The following is an 18,165-nucleotide window of genomic DNA, read 5'->3' as shown; positions in this document are numbered from 1 at the left end:
GCAGAGATGTGTCCTTACTTGCCTGAGATTATAGGCAAAGTGTGACTCAAATCCAGGTTGTATACTTCAGAGTTCATGCTTTTAACCATGTTAGATTTTTCTTTATTAATTTATCATTTTCTGTAATGGTTTATAAAGAATTCTATAAAGATAAGTTAGATTTATCCAAGGTGCATGAGTCATCAATATGCAAACCAGTAATTACAAACACTAGTTCTTAAAATAACTTGCCTTTGCACAATTCACTTATAGCAAGGATGCAATTTTTCAATTCATAAAAATGTTGATAAGCAATAGAACAAGCATAAATACAAATAAATTTTATGAAATGTCAAACAATGAATACAATAAAATTATATACATGCATAGACACACATACACAACTGCCTTGCATCAACAGAAGTGTCTATGAAATAAAGAGTGGACAGTCTCAGCAAACTGTTTCTTTTAACAAGGATATGGCAAACCCAGTGAGAAGACTGTTTATTAGGACCGTACTGAGCGTGGTGACCTGTAAGCTAGACTAGATCAGGATGGGTTGTTTTATAAAAGACTGTGCTTAGTGCACTACCAAGTTTCCAAAAGAAAAATTTTTGAAGGGGATAACAGATGAGGCAAGAAGTCAAGAGCAGAGATGATCAGAAACACATCAGAAAGTAGTTTAAGATGTAGTGAGATGAGACAGTTCAAGTATAGATCAAAATCAAAGTAGGGCTTCCAGAAGCTCTGTTGTATTAAGATCCCCTGGAGCAGGAAATGGCAATCTGCTCCAGTATTCTTGTCTGGAAAATTCCATGGACAGAGGAGCCTGGCAGGCAACAGTCCATGGGGTCACAGAGTTGGAGACAACTGAGTAACTGAGCACACAGGCACACATTAGATACAAAATCTAGGTGTGGGAGTCAGCTGGCTGGCTTAAGAGCATAAAGCTGAGATCAGACTCTAATAAACATTTGGCTCACCACATGAGGTATTTATTTAGATTCTCAAGTTAAGAGAAAGATACATTGAAACATAAAAATATAGAACTCATCATTCAAATATTTATTTTAGGTAGTAAAGGCTTTTATTGTTCTGAATCCTGATTACAAGTCACATGATCAAGAACAACTAAAAAAGGAGATTCAGGAGCATGTAAAAAGAAATACAGCACCTTACAAATATCCCAGAAAGGTAGGTACTCTAAGAACAATATTTGCTTAGTATTCTAGAAATTTTTAGCTGTTTATTTTTTCCATTTTAATGAACATTCTCTTGAAATGTGCTATACCAAACATTTCAAACTGAACTAATGACATGGATAAGAAACAGAATCTTTGAGATTAAAATGAAACTCTTAACTTAATTTGTAGGATCATTTGGCTTACTGGACTTATAGTAAATACTAAATATCACAAAAAATATCCTCAACAATATCCATTCTCCCTTTTTTGGCTGTTATCAAAAAAACCTCCCAACTGGTGTCCTGATTCTTTCAACTAGAGTTCATAATAGAACTGTTACATAATTGACTTTGTCTAAAGATGAAAACTTCTGGCCTAATTTTCTTCCCTTGGATATCTACAGGTAGAATTTATTCAGGAGCTGCCAAAGACTATTAGTGGGAAGATAAAAAGAAACGAACTGAGGAAGAAAGAATGGGAAACAATTTAAGTCTATTCCAGTAATTATGATGGTCTCTAAAAAATAAGACTCTGTAAAATCAAAGATTATGAAACGGTGGTAAAAAATGTGATAGTATGCTTATGAATTAATTGATTTAAAATATCCTGTAGTTATAACCTCACAGGCTGGATTCTGAAATAAAACATTCAATAAATTCCTCTGCATCAGTGTCAATGTTTTTAAAATTTGGTAATATAAAAAGAATACCACCAGTTGTTGAGGAATTTTTAAACACATAGTGTAGAAGCAATTTCTGAACTAAATCTCTGACCTATTGAATTTCAGATCTTAGTTGAGTAATTCTACCGATACACTGACTATAAATCAGAACCAATTTTTAAGGGGTGAAATAAAATGAAACAAGTTATAAAGTTTTTAGAAAAGTCTTAAATAATAGATTATCATAATTCTCAAAGTACAAGTATCTACCTGAAAATAGTGTAGGGAATTTTTATTGGTCACACTGTTATTCACATAATTTAAAAATAATTTAAAATTCGTTTCAAGGTCTAAGTGTAAAAGGATATCATATATTGTACACCTGAAATTGATATAATATTGTATGACAATTATAATTCAATATAAAGAAATAGGATATCATGTATTAATATTGCTACTATATTTAATCTAATAAATACAGTTTACCAAGTATTTAATTTGTGGTTCTTCAAAAAAGTGTGATAAGTTTGGTAACAGTTAATATATGAAATATAAATAAAATAGTGTAAGACATTATCAGCATACTCATGTGTGGAAATTCAGGGGACAATCAGGATTCATACATGGAGAGAAGACAAATTAGATAACTGGTGAATGAAATTAGAAGGCTGTGATATTATTTTTTTCTATTTTCAGTGTGCGTGTGTATGAATGTGCTGAATAGCCCGAGTAGCTTACAGAGCTCAGATATGCAAAGTCCTCACAACATGTAGCCTTATACACACTTTTTTCTCTTTACTGCACTAGTTTAGACATAAAAAAGGTCAATTTCTCATTGAAGGTCTGAGTCTCAATGAATTTTTAGTAGAGAAATTTACATTTCTGTCACAAATAAGGTTTGTTTCTAGAGAACTAAAAGTGAGTCCTCCTGGGGAATCAGATAGAACTATACTGTTCGCTCTTTCCTTTTGAAGTGTTTGTTCCCACTTGAAATAACCACAACATTTTCTCTTTTCTTGGTACTTCCCAACAGGACAACAATAGAAGACTTTTCCATGGTTTGGTCCATTATTAGAAACAGTAAGTCTCTTAGATCTTCGGCCACACTTGCATAAAGGAGGTGTTATTTTTCCACTCTTCCAAGGCTCTTGCAGATTAACTGTAGAAGTTAAGACAGAAGGGAGAATCTTCCAGGAAGAAATTGCTCCTGGGGAGTCATTAGATGATGCAGGCTTTTCTTCATGAATAGTGAAAGTCTGTTTTTTTGCTGGTGGGAAAAGTGGAGGACTGGATGGATTCCTTTTACTATCATCTAAACAAAGACGATGTTTCCCCAAAACTAAAGGATGAGACACATTGGAATTAACACTGTTGAAATTACTTGATTTACGTTCAGGTAATTTAAAGCCAAAAGTATCTGAACCTGGATCTTTGGCTTCCTTTATATTATAAATAGTAGTATGGGGACTCTTATATACAATAGACTTAGAGGTAACAGATTTTTGAGGAGTTTCTTCTGTGCCTCCAAAGTTTTCATGACTTAACATTTCAGATTCTTCTAAAACCATTACTCTTTCTCCAGAATTAAGTGAAGTGTCTACATTTGAGTCACTAACGAGAGGTATACAAAATATATTTTGCTCGGGCTGAGATGCTGGCAGTAAAGCTACATCCTCCCAATCAGCCAACATAGGTAAACAGTCAAGAGCAGAACTCACTTCCATATCAGAAACATTATTAAAAGATGAAATGGTAGTTGAAACAGGTACCAGTTCTGAACCAACTGCTAAAGACTTAGAATTGGTATTAACTCCAAGATGTTGGTTTATTTGCTTCTGCATAGGTGTATTCCGGCTGGAAGACTGCAACTGCCCCAGAGAAGTCCAGGACTTAGTAGCATTAGAGAGAGATAAACAGCTTCTGACATTGCAAAGACCTGCTTTTATGCTGTCCTTTTGTTGTAACTGATCCTGCTGTACCTTTATAGGAGAATTCACACCAACTGACTTCATTTGAATTTTCTTGTAAGATTTTATTGAATTTTTAGGCTCCCCACCATATATGCTGGGATCATGAGTGTTATTGGTACAGGTTGATGTTTCTTCAACTTGATCCATATTCAAATTTCTGGTGAAAATGTTAGGATTCCTCTTAGTGGAAACCTAAGATTCCACAGATAAAACCAACAATTTTAGAAACCCTGCATTCATAATTTCTTTAGTATTATATAATACGACAAAAAAGAAAAACGTCAGCACCGATTGATCTATAAATGACAGCATACATAACATCTACATTTCAGTTAGCCTATAATTACTTCTGGAGTTTGAAATAACGGAATAAAGAGGCAAGACACCACTAACCTTGTTCAAAGACCTTGTAATCTTCATTAAGCAACCATCCCTGATCATTTTCCAAGCAAGAAGGGCAGTATTCCGAGAATCATCCAACCCTGAGGAAACAGATATCAAAGACTGAATTTAGTGGTACCTATGTAAAGAAGTAAACTACCACTTAAGCAGAAATTGGAACATGCAGTTGGTTTTATGATCATCTACTAAATTTCATCATATAAAATGGTCTTGTGGAAAGGTGTGGCAGCCTCACCAATGAAAGATTTCCCACATTTAGTCATCTGGTCCTGAACTTTTGTTTGTTAGGAGTTTTTTAATCAGTTTTGATTTCAGTACTGGGATTGGTCTGTTCATAATTATTTTCTGTTTCTTCCTGGTTTGGCCTTGGGAGACTGTATCTTTCTAGGAATTTGTTCATTTCTTCCAGGATGTCCATTTTATTGCCACAGAGTGGCTGGTAGTAGTCTCTTATGATCCTTTGTACTTCTGTGATGTCAGCTGTAATTCTTTTTTCATTTCTAATTTTGTTGATTTGAGTCCTCTCCCTTTTTTTTCTGGATGAGTCAGGCTAAAGGTTTCTCAATTTTATCTTTTCAAAGAACCAGCTTTTAGGTTCACTGATTTTTGCTATTGCTTTCTTTGTTTCTATTTCATTTATTTCTGTCTGATCTTTATGGTTTATTTCCATCTACTAACTTTAGGTTTTGTTTGTTCTTCTTTCTCTAATTGCTTTAGGTGTAGGAATAGGTTGTTTGAGACTTTCTTGTTTCTTGAAGTAAGACTGTATTGCTACAAACTTCCCTTAGAACTTCTTTGGCTCCAGCCCATAGGTTTTAGATCACTGTGCTTTCTTTTTGTCTCTAGGTATCATTCTTTAACACCATACATAAAAATAAGCTCAAAATGAGTTAAAGACATAGATGTGAGACTGGGCACTATAAAATTCTTAGAGAAAAACACAGAACACTCTTTGACATAAATCACAGCAATATCTTTTTTGATCTGTTTCTGAGTAATGGAAATAAAAACAAAAGAAATAAATGGGATCTAATTAAATTCAAAAGCTTTTGCACAGCAAAGGAAACCATAAACAAAATGAAAAGACAACTCACAGAATGGGAGAAAATATTTGCAGATGATATGACAGACAAGGTATTAGTCTCCAAAATTTACAAACAGTTCATGCAGCTAAATATCATCAAAATAAACAACCCAATCAAAAAATGGGCAGAAGACCTAAACAGACATTTCTCCAAAGAAGACATACAGATGGCCGAGAGGCACATAAAAGATATTCAACATCACTAATTATCAGAGAAACGCAAATTATCAGAGAAACGCAAATTAAAACTAGAGATCCCTCACCTCACACCAGTCAGAATGGCTATCATCAAAAAATTCACAAACAGTAAATGCTGGAGAGGGTGTGAAGAGGAAACCCTCCTACATTGTTGGTGGGAATGTAAACTGGTACAGCCACTATGGAAAACATAAGTGAGTTCCTAAAGAAACTAAAAACACAGCGACCATATGATCCTGAAACCCTACTCCTGAGCATGTATCTGGAGAAAAACATGGTCCGAAAGGATACATGCACCCCAATGCTCACTGCAGTGCTGTTTATAATAGCCAAGACACTGAAACAATCTAAATGCCCATTGACAGAACAATGAATAAAGAAGATGTGGTACATATATACAACGGAATATTATTTGTGGTAGTTATAGTCACTAAGTCATGTCTGACTCTTCCGGGCTGTGGCTCACCAGGGATTTCCCAGGCAAGAGTATTGGAGTGGGTTGTCATTTGCTTCTCCAGGGAATCTTCCCAACACAGAGATCAAACTCATATCTACATTGCAGGCAGATTTTTTACCACTGAGGCATCAGGGAAGCCCAAAGGAATATTACCCAGCCATTAAAAAGAATGAAATAAGGCCTTTGCCACAACATGGATGGACTTAGATACACTGACTGAAGTAAGTTAGACAAAGAAATATCCTGTATCACTTACATGTACAATCTACCTATCTACCTATATATACAAATGAACTTATTTACAAAATAGTAACAGACTCAGAGACTTAGAGAAAGAACTTATGGTAACAGGTGGAATGATGGGGGAGGGATAGTTAGGAGTTTGGGATTGACATACACATTCTGCTATATTTAAAATGGATAACCAACACAGACCTACTGTGTAGCACATGGAACGCTGCTCAGTGTTATATGGAAGCCTGGATGGAAGGGGAGTTTGGGGAGAATGGATACATTTACATGTATGGCTGAGTCTCTTCACTATTCACCTGAAACTATCATAACATAGTTTGTTAACTGGCTATACTCCAATACAAAATAAAAAGTTAAAAAAAAACAAACAACAAAAATTAAAACAAAAATAAAATGGATGGGGACTTCCTTGGTAGTCCAGTGGCTAACACTCTGCAGGGGGCTGGGATCCCTGGTTAGGGAACTACATTCCACATGCTGGTAACTAAAGATTCTGCATGCTGCGACAAAGACCAAATATCCCATGTGCCACAGCTAAGACCCAGTATGCTGCTGCTAATCACTTCAGTCGTGTCAGACTCTGTGTGACCTCATAGATGGCAGCCCACCAGGCTCCCCCGTCCCTGGGATTCTCCAGGCAAGAACACTGGAGTGGGTTGCCATTTCCTCCTCCAATGCGTTAAAGTGAAAAGTGAAAGGGAAGTCGTTCAGTCGTGTCCGACTCTTAGCGACCCCACGGACTGCAGCCTACCAGGCTCCTCCGCCTATGGGATTTTCCAGGCAAGAGTACTGGAGTGGGGTGCCATTGCCTTCTTGAAAAAGAACAGATACATGTATATGTAGAGCTGAATCACTTTGCTGTATACCTGAAACTAATAACATTATTAATCAACTATGCTCTAAAATAAAAAGACTAAAAAATAAAACCACATGATTATCTTAATAGATGCAGAAAAAGATTTTGACAAAAATTCAACACCCATTTATGATAAAAGCTCTGAAGGAAGTGGGAATAGAGAGAACTTACCCTAAAATAATAAAGGCCATATATCACAAACCCACAGCTAACATCATTCTCTATGGTGAAAAGCTGAAAGCATTCCCTCTAAGATCAGGAACAAGGCAGGAATGTCCACTCTCACCATTTTTATTCAACATAGTTTTAGAAGTCCTAGCCATCACAATCAGAAAAGAAAAAAACCAAATAAAAGGAATCCAAATTGGAAAAGAAGAAGTAAAACTGATACTGGCTGCTGATGACATGATACTAGTCATAGAAAATCCTAAAGATGCTACCAGAAGACTACTAGAGTTCATCAACAAATCTGGTAAAATTTCAAGATACAAAATCAACACACAGAAATCTTGCATTCTTATACACTAACAATGAAAGAGCATAAAGAGAAATTAAAGAAACAACCTCATTCACCACTGCATCAAAAAGAATAAAATACCTAGGAATAAACCTACCTCAGGAGACAAAAGACCTATACTCAGAACACTTCACAGTGTTATATGAAATACAGCATATCTTATGATACTGCTGAAAGAAATCAAAGATAACACAAACAGATGGAAAGATATACTGTGTTCTTGGACTGGAAGCACCAATATTGTGAAGTGACCATATTATCCAAAGCAATATACAAACTCAATGCAATTCCTACCAAATTATCAGTGGCATTTTCCACAGAATTAGAACAAAAAAAAAGTTACAATTTGTAGGAAAACACAAAAGACCCCAAATCACCAAAGCAATCTTGACCAAAAAAAAAAAAAAAAAAAAAAACCGAGCTAGGGGAAACAGGCTTCCTGACTTCAGACTATACTACAAAGCTATAGTAATCAAAATAGTATTAAACTGGCACAAAAACAGATATATAGATCAATGGAACAAGATAGAAAACCTAGAGATAAATTCATATATCCATGGTCAATTAATCTATGATAGAGGATGCAAGAATATACAATGGAGAAAAAAACAGTCTCTTCAATAAATGATGCTGAGAAAACTGGACAGCTACATGTAAAAGAGCAAAATTAGAATACTCTTTAACAATATACACAAAAAATAAACTCAAAATGGATCAAAGACCTAAATGTAAACCCAGACACCATAAAACTCTTAGAGGGATATGCAGGCAGAACATTCTCTGACATAAATCACAGCAGTTTTTATTTTGATCTACCTGCTAGAGTAATGAAAATGAAAATAAAAATAAACAATTGGGACCTAATTAAATTTAAATGTTTTGCATAGCAAAGAAACCAATAAACAAAATGAAAAGACAACTCACAGAATCAGAGAAAATATGTGCAAATGAAGCAACAAGCAAGAGATTAATCTTCAAAATAAACAAACAAAATAAATAACTCATGCAGCTCTATGCCAAAAAACCAAATCACCCAATTGAAAAATGGACAGAAGATCCAAACAAACATTTCTCCAAAGACACACCAGATGGCCAAAAGCACATGAAAAGATATTCAACATCACTTATTATCAGAAAATTGCAAATTAAAGCTACAATGAGGTATCATCTCACGCCAGTCAGAATTGCCATCATCAAAAAGTCTCCAAACAATAAATGCTGGAAAGGCTGTGGAGAAAAGGGAGCCCTTCTACCTTGTCAGTAGGAATGTAAATTGGTACAACCACTACAGAACAGTATGCAGATACCTTAAAAAAACTAAAAATAGAACTACCATTATGATCCAGCAATCCCACTCCTGGGCATATATTCAGGGAAGACCATAATCTGAAGATATATGCACCCTAATGTTCACTGCACCACTGTTTATAACAGCCAAGACATGGAAGCAATTTAAATGTTCAATAGAGGAATGGATATAGAAGATGTGGCACATATATACAATTGAACATTACTCATCCATAAAAAGGAATGAAATAATGCCATTTGTAGTCACATGGACTGACCTAAAGATTATCATACTACATGAAGTATGTCAGACAGAAAGACAAATATGATATCACTCATACATGGAATCTGATTTTTAAAAAAGATATAAATGAACTTATTTACAAAACAAAAACAGACTTTCAGATATGAGGGGGAAAAAGGGGTGAGGTATAAGTCAAAAGCTTGGGATGAACATGCACACATTACCATATATAAGATAGATAACCAACAAGGACCTACTGTATAGCACAAGAAATTCTAATCAATATTCTATGATAACCCAAATGAGAAAAGAATCTAACAAAGAATACATGTATATGTATGTAAGAATCATTTTACTGTACACCTGAAATGAACACAACATTGTCAATCAACTATAATTGAATAAAACTAAAATATATATAAAAAATATGACCAACATTCTGTAGGGATCATGTTTTATGCATAATCTAATCATCTTGTTCAGTTTTTTCACTAGTCTACTCTATTATTTGGGCATTTGTTTACAGTCTCCATTTGATATGGCTAATTCTTTTCATTTTTTTTTTTAAGAAACTAGAAATCCACTAGATAACAGTCTTATATAAAACTTTACAATATTTTAAGGAAGTGGTAATTTGAAAATCTTGGAAATAATCTGAATGTATAGACTAGGGCTTTTTCCAGGCTGAGGATATTCTTTGTTAATGACATCATTGAAAAATGAGATGCAAATGAAAGACTGTATAAAAATAAAATGACTTACATAATAAAATTAATCTCAAGATATACTAACCAAAATGTTCTCGCCCCAAGAATTGCATTCCCACTTCTTGCAGGGCACCACTGAGTCCTTTTGGTTTTCTTCTATAGAAAATCTAGTCAAATGAAAGACAATATATTTTAAAAAATAATTACTATGTGAGAGGCTATACAGTTAGCCATTTATTTCTCATGATTTTTATTCTATTAGATTTGAAATGTGCTTATTTTTGTGTTGTTTTTATATATTTTAAGTATTTATATGGAGGCTTCAAAACAAAATATTTTGTTTGTAGAAACCCATACCCATGTGTGAAGTGAAAGTCGCTCAGTCGTGTCTGACTCTTTACAGCCCCATGGACTATACAGTTCTTGGAATTCTCCAGGCCAGAATACTGGAGTAGGTAGCCTTTCCCTTCTCCAGGGGATCTTCCCAACCCAGGGATTAAAGCTAGGTCTCCTGCATTACCAGCTGAACCACAAGAGATGCCCAAGAATACTGGAGTGGGTAGCCTATCCTTTTTCCAGCAGATCTTTCTGATCCAGGAATCAAACCGGGATCCCCTGAATTGCAGGTGGATTCTTCACCAACTGAGCTATCAGGGAAGCCTATGTGTGGGATAAAGTTTAATAACTTTTCAACAGAAGGAAAGTGAACATGCCCCCTTACCTTGTAAGTTACTCTGAGATCAATCCAAGAATTAAGGAACACAGGTTTTAACAGTTGTTTTCTTTTACATTCATACTCCAGGCAAACCCCCAAGTCCCAATCTGCATCAAGAATATTAGAACAAAGTCAATGATGCTAATGGTTTTTACTTACGCTATTATTTATAAACAAAATGCTGAAAGTCGACATAAAACAGAACTTAGAATAATATATAACAACACACACTATACTATATTTTATATATAGCATATACAACATATGGTATATATTATATACTATGCAACACATAATAGAAGAGTAAGATTTTTTTGCCCTAATATTTAAAAATTACTCATAACTTACTAGTAAGAAATTAGGTCAGTAACTAAGTTTCAAAATGATTTCTTAAAAGCCCAGTAAAACACATTGACATTTCAGAAAGAAGAGTAAGGTGTCACATCACAAGGCTTAGATGGAAAAGATTATCTGCTTTCAACATTCTAGAAAATATTAATGTAACTGAGAAACCAAACATCTTACAGGGACCCTGTTGGGCTATACCCCACAGCCATGCAAGTACTATACTTGCCCAACCTTAAGACCAAAGAAAGAGCCCAGAGTCAGTGACAGAGACATCAAGGGTTTAATGAACAGGGGGATTGTACATGTCTGAAGCATGGTCTTGGAGCATACTCCATCATGTGAAGCAGATGGTGGGCAGGACATCATGGCAGCAGTCTTCGGCAAGGTTTTACCAGTTATAGAGGGAATTGATATCAGTTGGTTCATCAGTTACCAGGGAAACCAGCTGAGGAGAAAGCCCTCATGTCCCTTTGATAAGCTATCATGGTGGAGATAAAGATTCTGGTCTAAAGATCTAAAGATTAGAACAATCACTAGCTGGGGCTAAGGGCAAGTATATATCAAGAGGGGAGGTCAGTCATATGAGTAGGGTATAGGTCAAACAGGGGTATACAGAGAACAAAAGAACAGCCATCTTGAATGGCCTGATCATACAGACCCATACACAATTATCAATGCTATGCTGTCAATGACAGAGCACTGTTAACAATGACTATTAATGGCAATGCTCTATCAGGGCATATAAAAGATGTACTTTAAATGGCCCATTTTTTCCCTTGATGTCTACATTAGAAGCGTGAAAGTATAAAAGCAAAGATTGCAAGGTGAATATGGATTCTTTTTATCAAAGTTGTAGAAATACCATGATAAAAAATCTTTCACCTGTCTTTGCCCAGATTCAGGAGAACAGAGAAATCTAGAAAGATTCTTAAAATTTAGAGCTTAACTTTTAAAGGTGTTTAAAAATTTTTAAATATGAATAAGTTTACTTTTGTTGGTTAACGTCATGCTAGACATTTAAGATTTCTTTTTGTGGCCAGGAAGGTAACAAGTGTAATTCTTACTAGAGATAAAGAATTACCTAGTGGCAATGCTACTCATTAATGATTGCTAAATATAAGTTATTTTTTTTACCTGACCAAGTAACAAACGCACATAATTTTACTTCAGAAGTGGAAATATCTGACACTGTAGTAGCAAAAATAATTTTCTTCTGTTGCTGAATCTTCTGAATCCATTTACAGAACTGAGATAAACAAATCTTCAGAGGGACTCCTTCATCAACTTGAGCCTAAATAAAGTCATATAATCTGAATTCAATAACTGAATTCCATAATTATTGCACACATAATTAGGCACTATGAGGAGGATAGTTTTTAGGAAGAAGAGGTTTTAGCTGGCAGTTTATCTAGTGAAAAGATGTTAAAACACATAGGAGAGAGATAATACAACAATTAGAATTCTGCAAGATAAGAAAAATTACATTGACTAATCTAAAATCACACAGAAATACAATAAAGATATCCTGATAGGCAGAAATCTGATATCACTTAATTTTCATAAAATATATTTGATACACATTTTTATAACACTATTCTTTCCAATTTTTTTTTTTTGGCTGTACCATGGGGGAATCTTAATTTCTCAACCAGGGATCAAACCCACGACCTCTGCAGTGGGAGTACAGAGTCATAATCATTGGACCACTGTGGAAGTCCAGTTTTTTCTGATTTTTAAAGATTCCAATGGGCTTCTGGAGGGGACAGTATTTCTAACAGTGAATGAATCTAATTCCACATGGCATATAGCTTTTATTTTCTTTCTGAGTTTTAATATTTACATCTTTCCTGCTTGTTTTTTGTTGGAATGGGAGGATGAGAAGTGGGAAAAAGAGAGGGCATACCTGCTTTATGCCTGTCAGTTCCATGCAAAATTCAGAAAGAATTGGATGTTCCTGAGGCTGAACATAAGCATGGAACTCAGATTCAATCTCTCCAGTTGATGTGTTCAGTAATACAGCTGGAAATTCAACTACATGAAAGAATCATCAAACGACAGTTGAATACATAATTGTTAAACTAATGCTGCAATCACTTTAAATTAAGTATATATTGATATTACCTTCACACAGTATTATTAAATAATCATTGTTTTAGTGACAGCACATTAAAATGACCAAAGCAGTGTAATGTAATGGTTATATAAAATTATGCCAAAGAATAAATCAAACTATTAAAGTTACATGTATACCTATTTAAAACTCTTGAATGTATTTCCATAATTAGAAGACCATATGAAAGTTGAAACATAGTTCTTTTTGCAAAGGTATTTTTTTCATCAATTTCTATGTATTTGAGATTTTGAAACAATTATTTTATATGATGACACACTTAAGTATTAGGTTTGTGGGTCTTTTTTGTCATCAGATTTCATAGTAAATTACCAATCCACAGATCATTTTGTTTTCTTATTTAGCATTGTGTGTGCTGTGTGCTAAGTTGCTTCAGTCATGTCCAACAACGCTATGGACTGCAGCCCACCAGGCCCCTCTGTCCATGGGATTCTCCAGGCAAGAATACTAGAGTGGGTTGCTGTGCCCTTCTCCAGGGGATCTTTGGCCATTGGCAGTCAAGTGCAGACTTACTTATTTCCTGACTCCGGTGGCGTTTCCCATCATTCCAACATGTTGACTCAAAATCAATGATGATTAAGTAGTCAAACAACTGCTCTGCAAAAGATCAGAGAGTCCTTTACCAGTGTTAAAAGTGCAAGACTACAGAATGTAAAGAAATGAGGCACATTACTTACTAGATTTGCTTCTTCCTAGGTTTCCATTTGCTGGTGGAATTGATTTTCTCCTAATTAATCCAAGCTGCCTAAAAATGTAAAACAATCCAGGTATGTTCAACAAAATCATTCATATTCCTGTTTACATAAGTTAACAAACTGATGGTATAACCCTCATTAATATACTAATGTATTGTGATTGAGAGGAAACTGAACTAGACTTTGAGGGCAAAAGACTTTGGTTCTTTGCACTCTTCTGACTTTAGCAGTCATTCTACCAAAGAATGTTCAAACTACTGCACAAACTACTGCACTCATTTCACATGCTAGCAAGGTAATGCTCAAAATTCTTCAAGCTAGGCTTCAAACAGTACGTGATCTCAAAATTTCCGGATGTACAAGTTTGATTTAAAAAAGGCAGAGGAACCAGAGATCAAATTGCCAACATCTGTTGAATCATAGAAAAAGGGAATTCCAGAAAAGTATCTACTTCTGCTTCAATGACTACATTAAAGCCTTTGACTGTAGATCACAACAAACTGTCAAAAATTCTTCAAGAGATGGGAATATCAGGCCACCTTACCTGCCTCCTGAGAAACCTGTATGCAGGTCAAGAAGCAACAGTTAGAACTGGACATGGAACAACAGACTGGTTCCCAATTGGGAAAGGAGTAAGTCAATGCTGTATATTGTCACCCTGCTTATTTAACTTATATGAAGAGTACATCATGAGAAATGCTGACATGGATGAAGCTCAAGGGGGAATCAAGACTGATGGGAGAAATATCAATAACCTCAGATATGCAGATAACACCACCCTTATGGCAGAAAGTGAAGAGGAACTAAAGAGCCTCTTGATGAACATGAAAGAAGAAAATCAAAAAACTGGCTCAAAGCTCAACATTCAAACAACGAAGATGATGGCATCTGGTCCCATCACTTCGTGACAAATAGATGGGGAAACAATGGAAAAGTGACAGACTTTATTTTATTGGGCTCCAAAATCACTGTGGATGATCACTGCAGCCATGAAATCAAAAAATGCTTGCTCCTTGGAAGAAAAGCTATGGCCAACCTAGACAGCATATTAAAAAGCAGAGACATTACTTTACCGACAAAGGTCCGTCTAGTCAAAACTATGGTTTTTCCAGTAGTCAAGTACGTATGTGAGAGTTGGACCACAGAGAAGGCTGAATGCTGATGAACTGATGCTTTCAAATTCTGGTGCTGGAGAAGACTCTTGAGAGGTCCTTGGACAGCAAGATCAAACCAGTCAATCCTAAAGGAAATCAACCCCGAATATTCAACTGGAAGGACTGATGCTGGAGCTGAAGCTCCAATACTTTGGCCACCTGATGCGAAGAGCTGACTCATTGGAAAAGATCCTGATGCTGGGAAAGATTGAGGGTAGGAGGAGAAGGGGGCAACAGAAGATGAGATGGTTGGATGGCATCATCGACTTAATGGACAAGAGTTTGAGCAAACTTTAGGAGACAGTAAAAGACAGAAAAGCCTGGCATACTGCAGTCCATGTGGTCACAAAGAGTCAGACATGACTAAGCGACTTAACAAGTCATTCTCCCTGCATGGGCTTCAAAGTGCATATTTGCAAACAGACTGTTTCTCTGTGCTCCTATTATTTTATAGTAATAATGAGGAACTCAAGTGGTTGTAAAGATGCATTGAAAACCTAAGTTAATTTTGCTTCTGTTTTTTTCCAGCCTTTGCTATGTGAAGAGCACAGTGGAGAGGAGAGAGGGCAGGTCCAGTCTTCTAGGAGTTTAAAATATCTGGGTAAGTAAACTAGATATTCATGGAAAACTAGTGTAAGGTAATATATAATAAAGGATCCTTATGGGTAATATTCTAAGTCCACAGAAAGGGAATAGCTTGTTACCTGAAGCCTCTTGGTAGGTGTCAAGCCAAAAGACCACCAAGGCAAAGAGCAGAAGGAAGGATTTATTAATTGCAGCAAGTAAGTATAACACTAGGGATCTTTCCTGGTGTTTCCCACGCCAGTGTTGCCCCTAAACTGCAAAACTGGGTAAGTTTAAGCTAAGGGTACATGCATGTTTCATGTAAGAGCTTAGGTGGTTGAGATTCTAAACATTAGCTGATTGAAGTCAAGAGAGTCAAAAAGGTCAACATCATCACCCCTTGGGTTCCAGGTGATTGGGTGGTTGAGTGCTTCAGGCTAATTTTTACCATTGAAACAGAACTAGGAATTTTTTTTTTCTTTTTGGCAGCTTGCAGGATATTGGTTTCCAGAGCAGGGATCAATCTTGTACCCTCTGCAATGGAAGCTGGGAGCCTTAACCACTGGACCACTAGGAAACTCTCAGGACTAAGTCTTTACTTCTGAGATATTATCTTTGCCACTGTTACTTCTCTTGCCTGGTAACAGCTGTTTCTGCATTCTTTGTTTCTTTAATAGCATTAATTTCTGAACTTCTCTGGCAGTCCAGTGGTTAGGAATCCACTTGCCAATGCAGGGGACATGGGCTCAATCCCTGCTCCAGGATGACTCCACACGTTGAGGGGCAACTAAGCCCATGGAGCACAACTACTGAGCTCGCCCTCCCCAACTACCAAAGCCAGTGCACCCTAGAGCCTGTGCTCTGAAACAAAGAGTAGCCATCTCAATGAGAAACCTGCAGACCACAGCTAGAGAGTAGCCTCTGCTTGCTGCAACTAGAGAAAAGCCTGCGCACAGCAACAAAGACCCAGGGCAGCCAAAAACAAAATAAAAAAAAAAATTTTTAAAGGATCACTGTGGCCAGCCTCAGACCACAAAATGGCTTCTTTAATATTGAGAAAGTCATGTCTGGTTGTCTTTCTCCAGCGAATATCTGCTTATATGCTTACTGAGGTCTTTAGCTTACTGACATCTTAAGTGTCCTGAGACAAAACTATTCAATACTTTGCTAGGTAGACCAGGCAGACACCGCTCATTCTAGCTTCCCTGTTTGACCTGTGATGGGAAGTTGAGAATAATGGCTAACATCTATTGATTCTTTACCATATAATGGTGGTGGTAGTTTAGTCAGTCTTCTGATTCTTGGAATCCTCTGTCCAAGGAATTCTCCAGGCAAGAATACTGGAGTGGGGTGCCATTTCCTTTTCCAGGGGATCTTCCCAATCCAGGGATCAAACCCCGGTCTTCTGAACTACAGGCAGATTCTTTACGGACATATTACGCACTGAATCAAGATGGTGATCTCATTTCATCCTCAACAACTGTACAAAACGGTCCTTTCTGCTACCTACATTTAATGGGTGAGAAATCAAATTCGGCAATTTGCCAGAAAACACGTATTTACTATGTGAAACCAGGATGATCCAACTGTGAAACCCATGCTTTCACGAATGCATTCCACTGTTTCTATTAATTAGAAATGTGAAAAGCGTGTCCAAGAATCAGGAAAGAGGCCATGATTCACACTGTGAATTAAACAGATCACTAGTAAGTGGTAGGGTGAACAGCTTGATAGGTGGAGTAATCTTGATAGCTGCCGGTGACCTCCAAATGGTCCCCTAGGGCCGTTCTTAATGTTCCCGGAGACCTAGAATAGGCAGACACTGGCTGAGGGGCACAGAGTAGACAGCCCTCCCTGGTCCTTCACGCTCCAACAAAGAGCTGACTGAGGCTCCAGACTGAAGTCCCAGAAGAGTGACCTTCCAGTTCAGGCTGGCCAGTGCACGCCCTAACTGCAGAAAATGGAAGCTGAACACCGCGGACACTGACGCGGACGCCAGCACCGGATCAGGAGCGATCCCCCGCCACCGCCCAGAACCGCCTTGCATACCGTGCGAGTCTCTTGGTCGCCATCCCTGACGTTCCTTTCTAGCCTCAGCCCAACTGCCGGAAGTCTCTGTACCCCCACTTCCGGCCCATTCAAACGCCCCGCGCTGTTGGGGAGGCTGCTGCGGCGGCTTCTCTGCCTGTGGCTGAGGCAGAGGCGGCGGTCATCTTTACTCTCTCCCGGCTTCTTTCGGCGTCTTCGGGGATACGGGGTTTGGGGAGTGGTTTTTGGCAGAGAAGCAGTTACAAAGCGCTCCCTTCCCTCTTCCTAACTGACGGAGGCGCGTTTGCGCCGTTGGGGAACCGTTTCGAATTCGGCCTCCAGCGTCGGCAGTAAAGCCGTTTGGCTTGATGCTGAGTCGTTTTCTGCGTGGAGTAACAGGGAAGACGGTTGGTGCCCTCGCTTTCTACGGTGGGCGGGGAGCGCTCTGTAAACTGATTTGAGAGGACCTGAGAAGGGTGGTAGGTAGGCTGTCGAAGCCCTTGCTCCTCCCCACTCTGGAGACAGCCCGGGCCATCAGGGCGTCGGGGTTTTCTCACAGCGCTAAAAAGCGATCTTTCTCAACAGGTTCATGGAGCCAGAGAGGAAAAGGAGCGGGAGCACCCTCAAGAAGGGCAGAAAGAGGAGGCTGATTCCGAGCAAGGTGGTCGGGGCCGCTGAGGCGACGAGATCCCATTGGGATCTTGAGGAAAGGCAGCAGCCTGTAGCCAAGGT

General features: G+C 37.5%; 3 protein-coding genes across 19 annotated transcripts in view; 2 read left to right on the top strand and 1 right to left on the bottom strand.

Annotated features, from left to right (window-relative positions):
* The window catches only part of ACSM3 (acyl-CoA synthetase medium chain family member 3), a 56,540-nt gene extending 54,720 nt beyond the window's left edge, over positions 1 to 1,820 (top strand). The window contains exons 13-14 of the mRNA XM_086375409.1: positions 1,054 to 1,177; positions 1,571 to 1,820. Of these exons, the coding sequence (XP_086231535.1) occupies positions 1,054 to 1,177; positions 1,571 to 1,653 (207 nt within the window). The 3' untranslated portion in view covers positions 1,654 to 1,820. The remainder of the gene's footprint in view (positions 1 to 1,053; positions 1,178 to 1,570) is intronic.
* Positions 1,044 to 17,830, bottom strand: ERI2 (ERI1 exoribonuclease family member 2). Of its 7 annotated transcripts, none has more exons than XM_086375404.1 (10): positions 17,455 to 17,695; positions 16,668 to 16,911; positions 13,670 to 13,737; positions 13,506 to 13,589; positions 12,765 to 12,892; positions 11,996 to 12,152; positions 10,520 to 10,620; positions 9,884 to 9,965; positions 4,188 to 4,276; positions 1,044 to 3,986 (listed from the first exon to the last, which is right to left on the bottom strand). In XM_086375404.1, the coding sequence occupies exons 5-10, from the start codon at positions 12,786 to 12,788 to the stop codon at positions 2,649 to 2,651; spliced, it is 1,791 nt and encodes a 596-aa protein (XP_086231530.1). In that variant the 5' UTR covers positions 12,789 to 12,892; positions 13,506 to 13,589; positions 13,670 to 13,737; positions 16,668 to 16,911; positions 17,455 to 17,695; the 3' UTR covers positions 1,044 to 2,648. The 7 variants fall into 7 exon arrangements, with proteins under 7 accessions (XP_086231530.1, XP_086231533.1, XP_086231528.1 ...); XM_086375407.1 differs by having other exon boundaries at positions 12,017 to 12,152; positions 17,455 to 17,529; XM_086375402.1 differs by lacking the exon at positions 16,668 to 16,911 and having other exon boundaries at positions 17,455 to 17,830.
* The window catches only part of REXO5 (RNA exonuclease 5), a 60,788-nt gene continuing 60,153 nt past the window's right edge, over positions 17,531 to 18,165 (top strand). For 4 of the 11 annotated variants that reach the window (XM_086375394.1, XM_086375391.1, XM_086375387.1 and 1 more), the window contains exons 1-2: positions 17,531 to 17,840; positions 18,019 to 18,163. Coding sequence is in view for 6 of the 11 variants with exons in the window: in XM_086375387.1 (XP_086231513.1) it covers positions 18,023 to 18,163 (141 nt within the window). In the remaining 5 variants the exon portion in view is untranslated. Of the gene's footprint in view, positions 17,917 to 18,018; positions 18,164 to 18,165 lie in introns of all 11 variants that reach the window. The other 7 variants (XM_086375392.1, XM_086375388.1, XM_086375386.1 and 4 more) reach the window with 3 other exon arrangements.

Source organism: Bos grunniens, chromosome 25 (assembly GCF_055505025.1).
Source record: "Bos grunniens cultivar Pamir isolate PY7600 chromosome 25, Bosgru_T2T1.0, whole genome shotgun sequence".
Classification (NCBI taxonomy): Eukaryota; Metazoa; Chordata; class Mammalia; order Artiodactyla; family Bovidae; genus Bos; species Bos grunniens.
The sequence above is the reverse complement of the archived record's forward strand: the minus strand, read 5'-3'. Positions and strand labels throughout refer to the sequence as shown.

Bases quoted from the DNA above. Each gene is read 5' to 3' on its own strand.
- ERI2 (XM_086375402.1), bottom strand. From the start codon at position 17,477: ATGGCGACCAAGAGACTCGCACG. The intron at 13,590-13,669 runs GTAAGTAATGTG...GATCTTTTGCAG, and splicing joins CCTAGGAAGAAGCAAATCTA to AGCAGTTGTTTGACTACTTA. The intron at 9,966-10,519 runs GTAAGGGGGCAT...TCATTTGACTAG, and splicing joins ATCTCAGAGTAACTTACAAG to ATTTTCTATAGAAGAAAACC.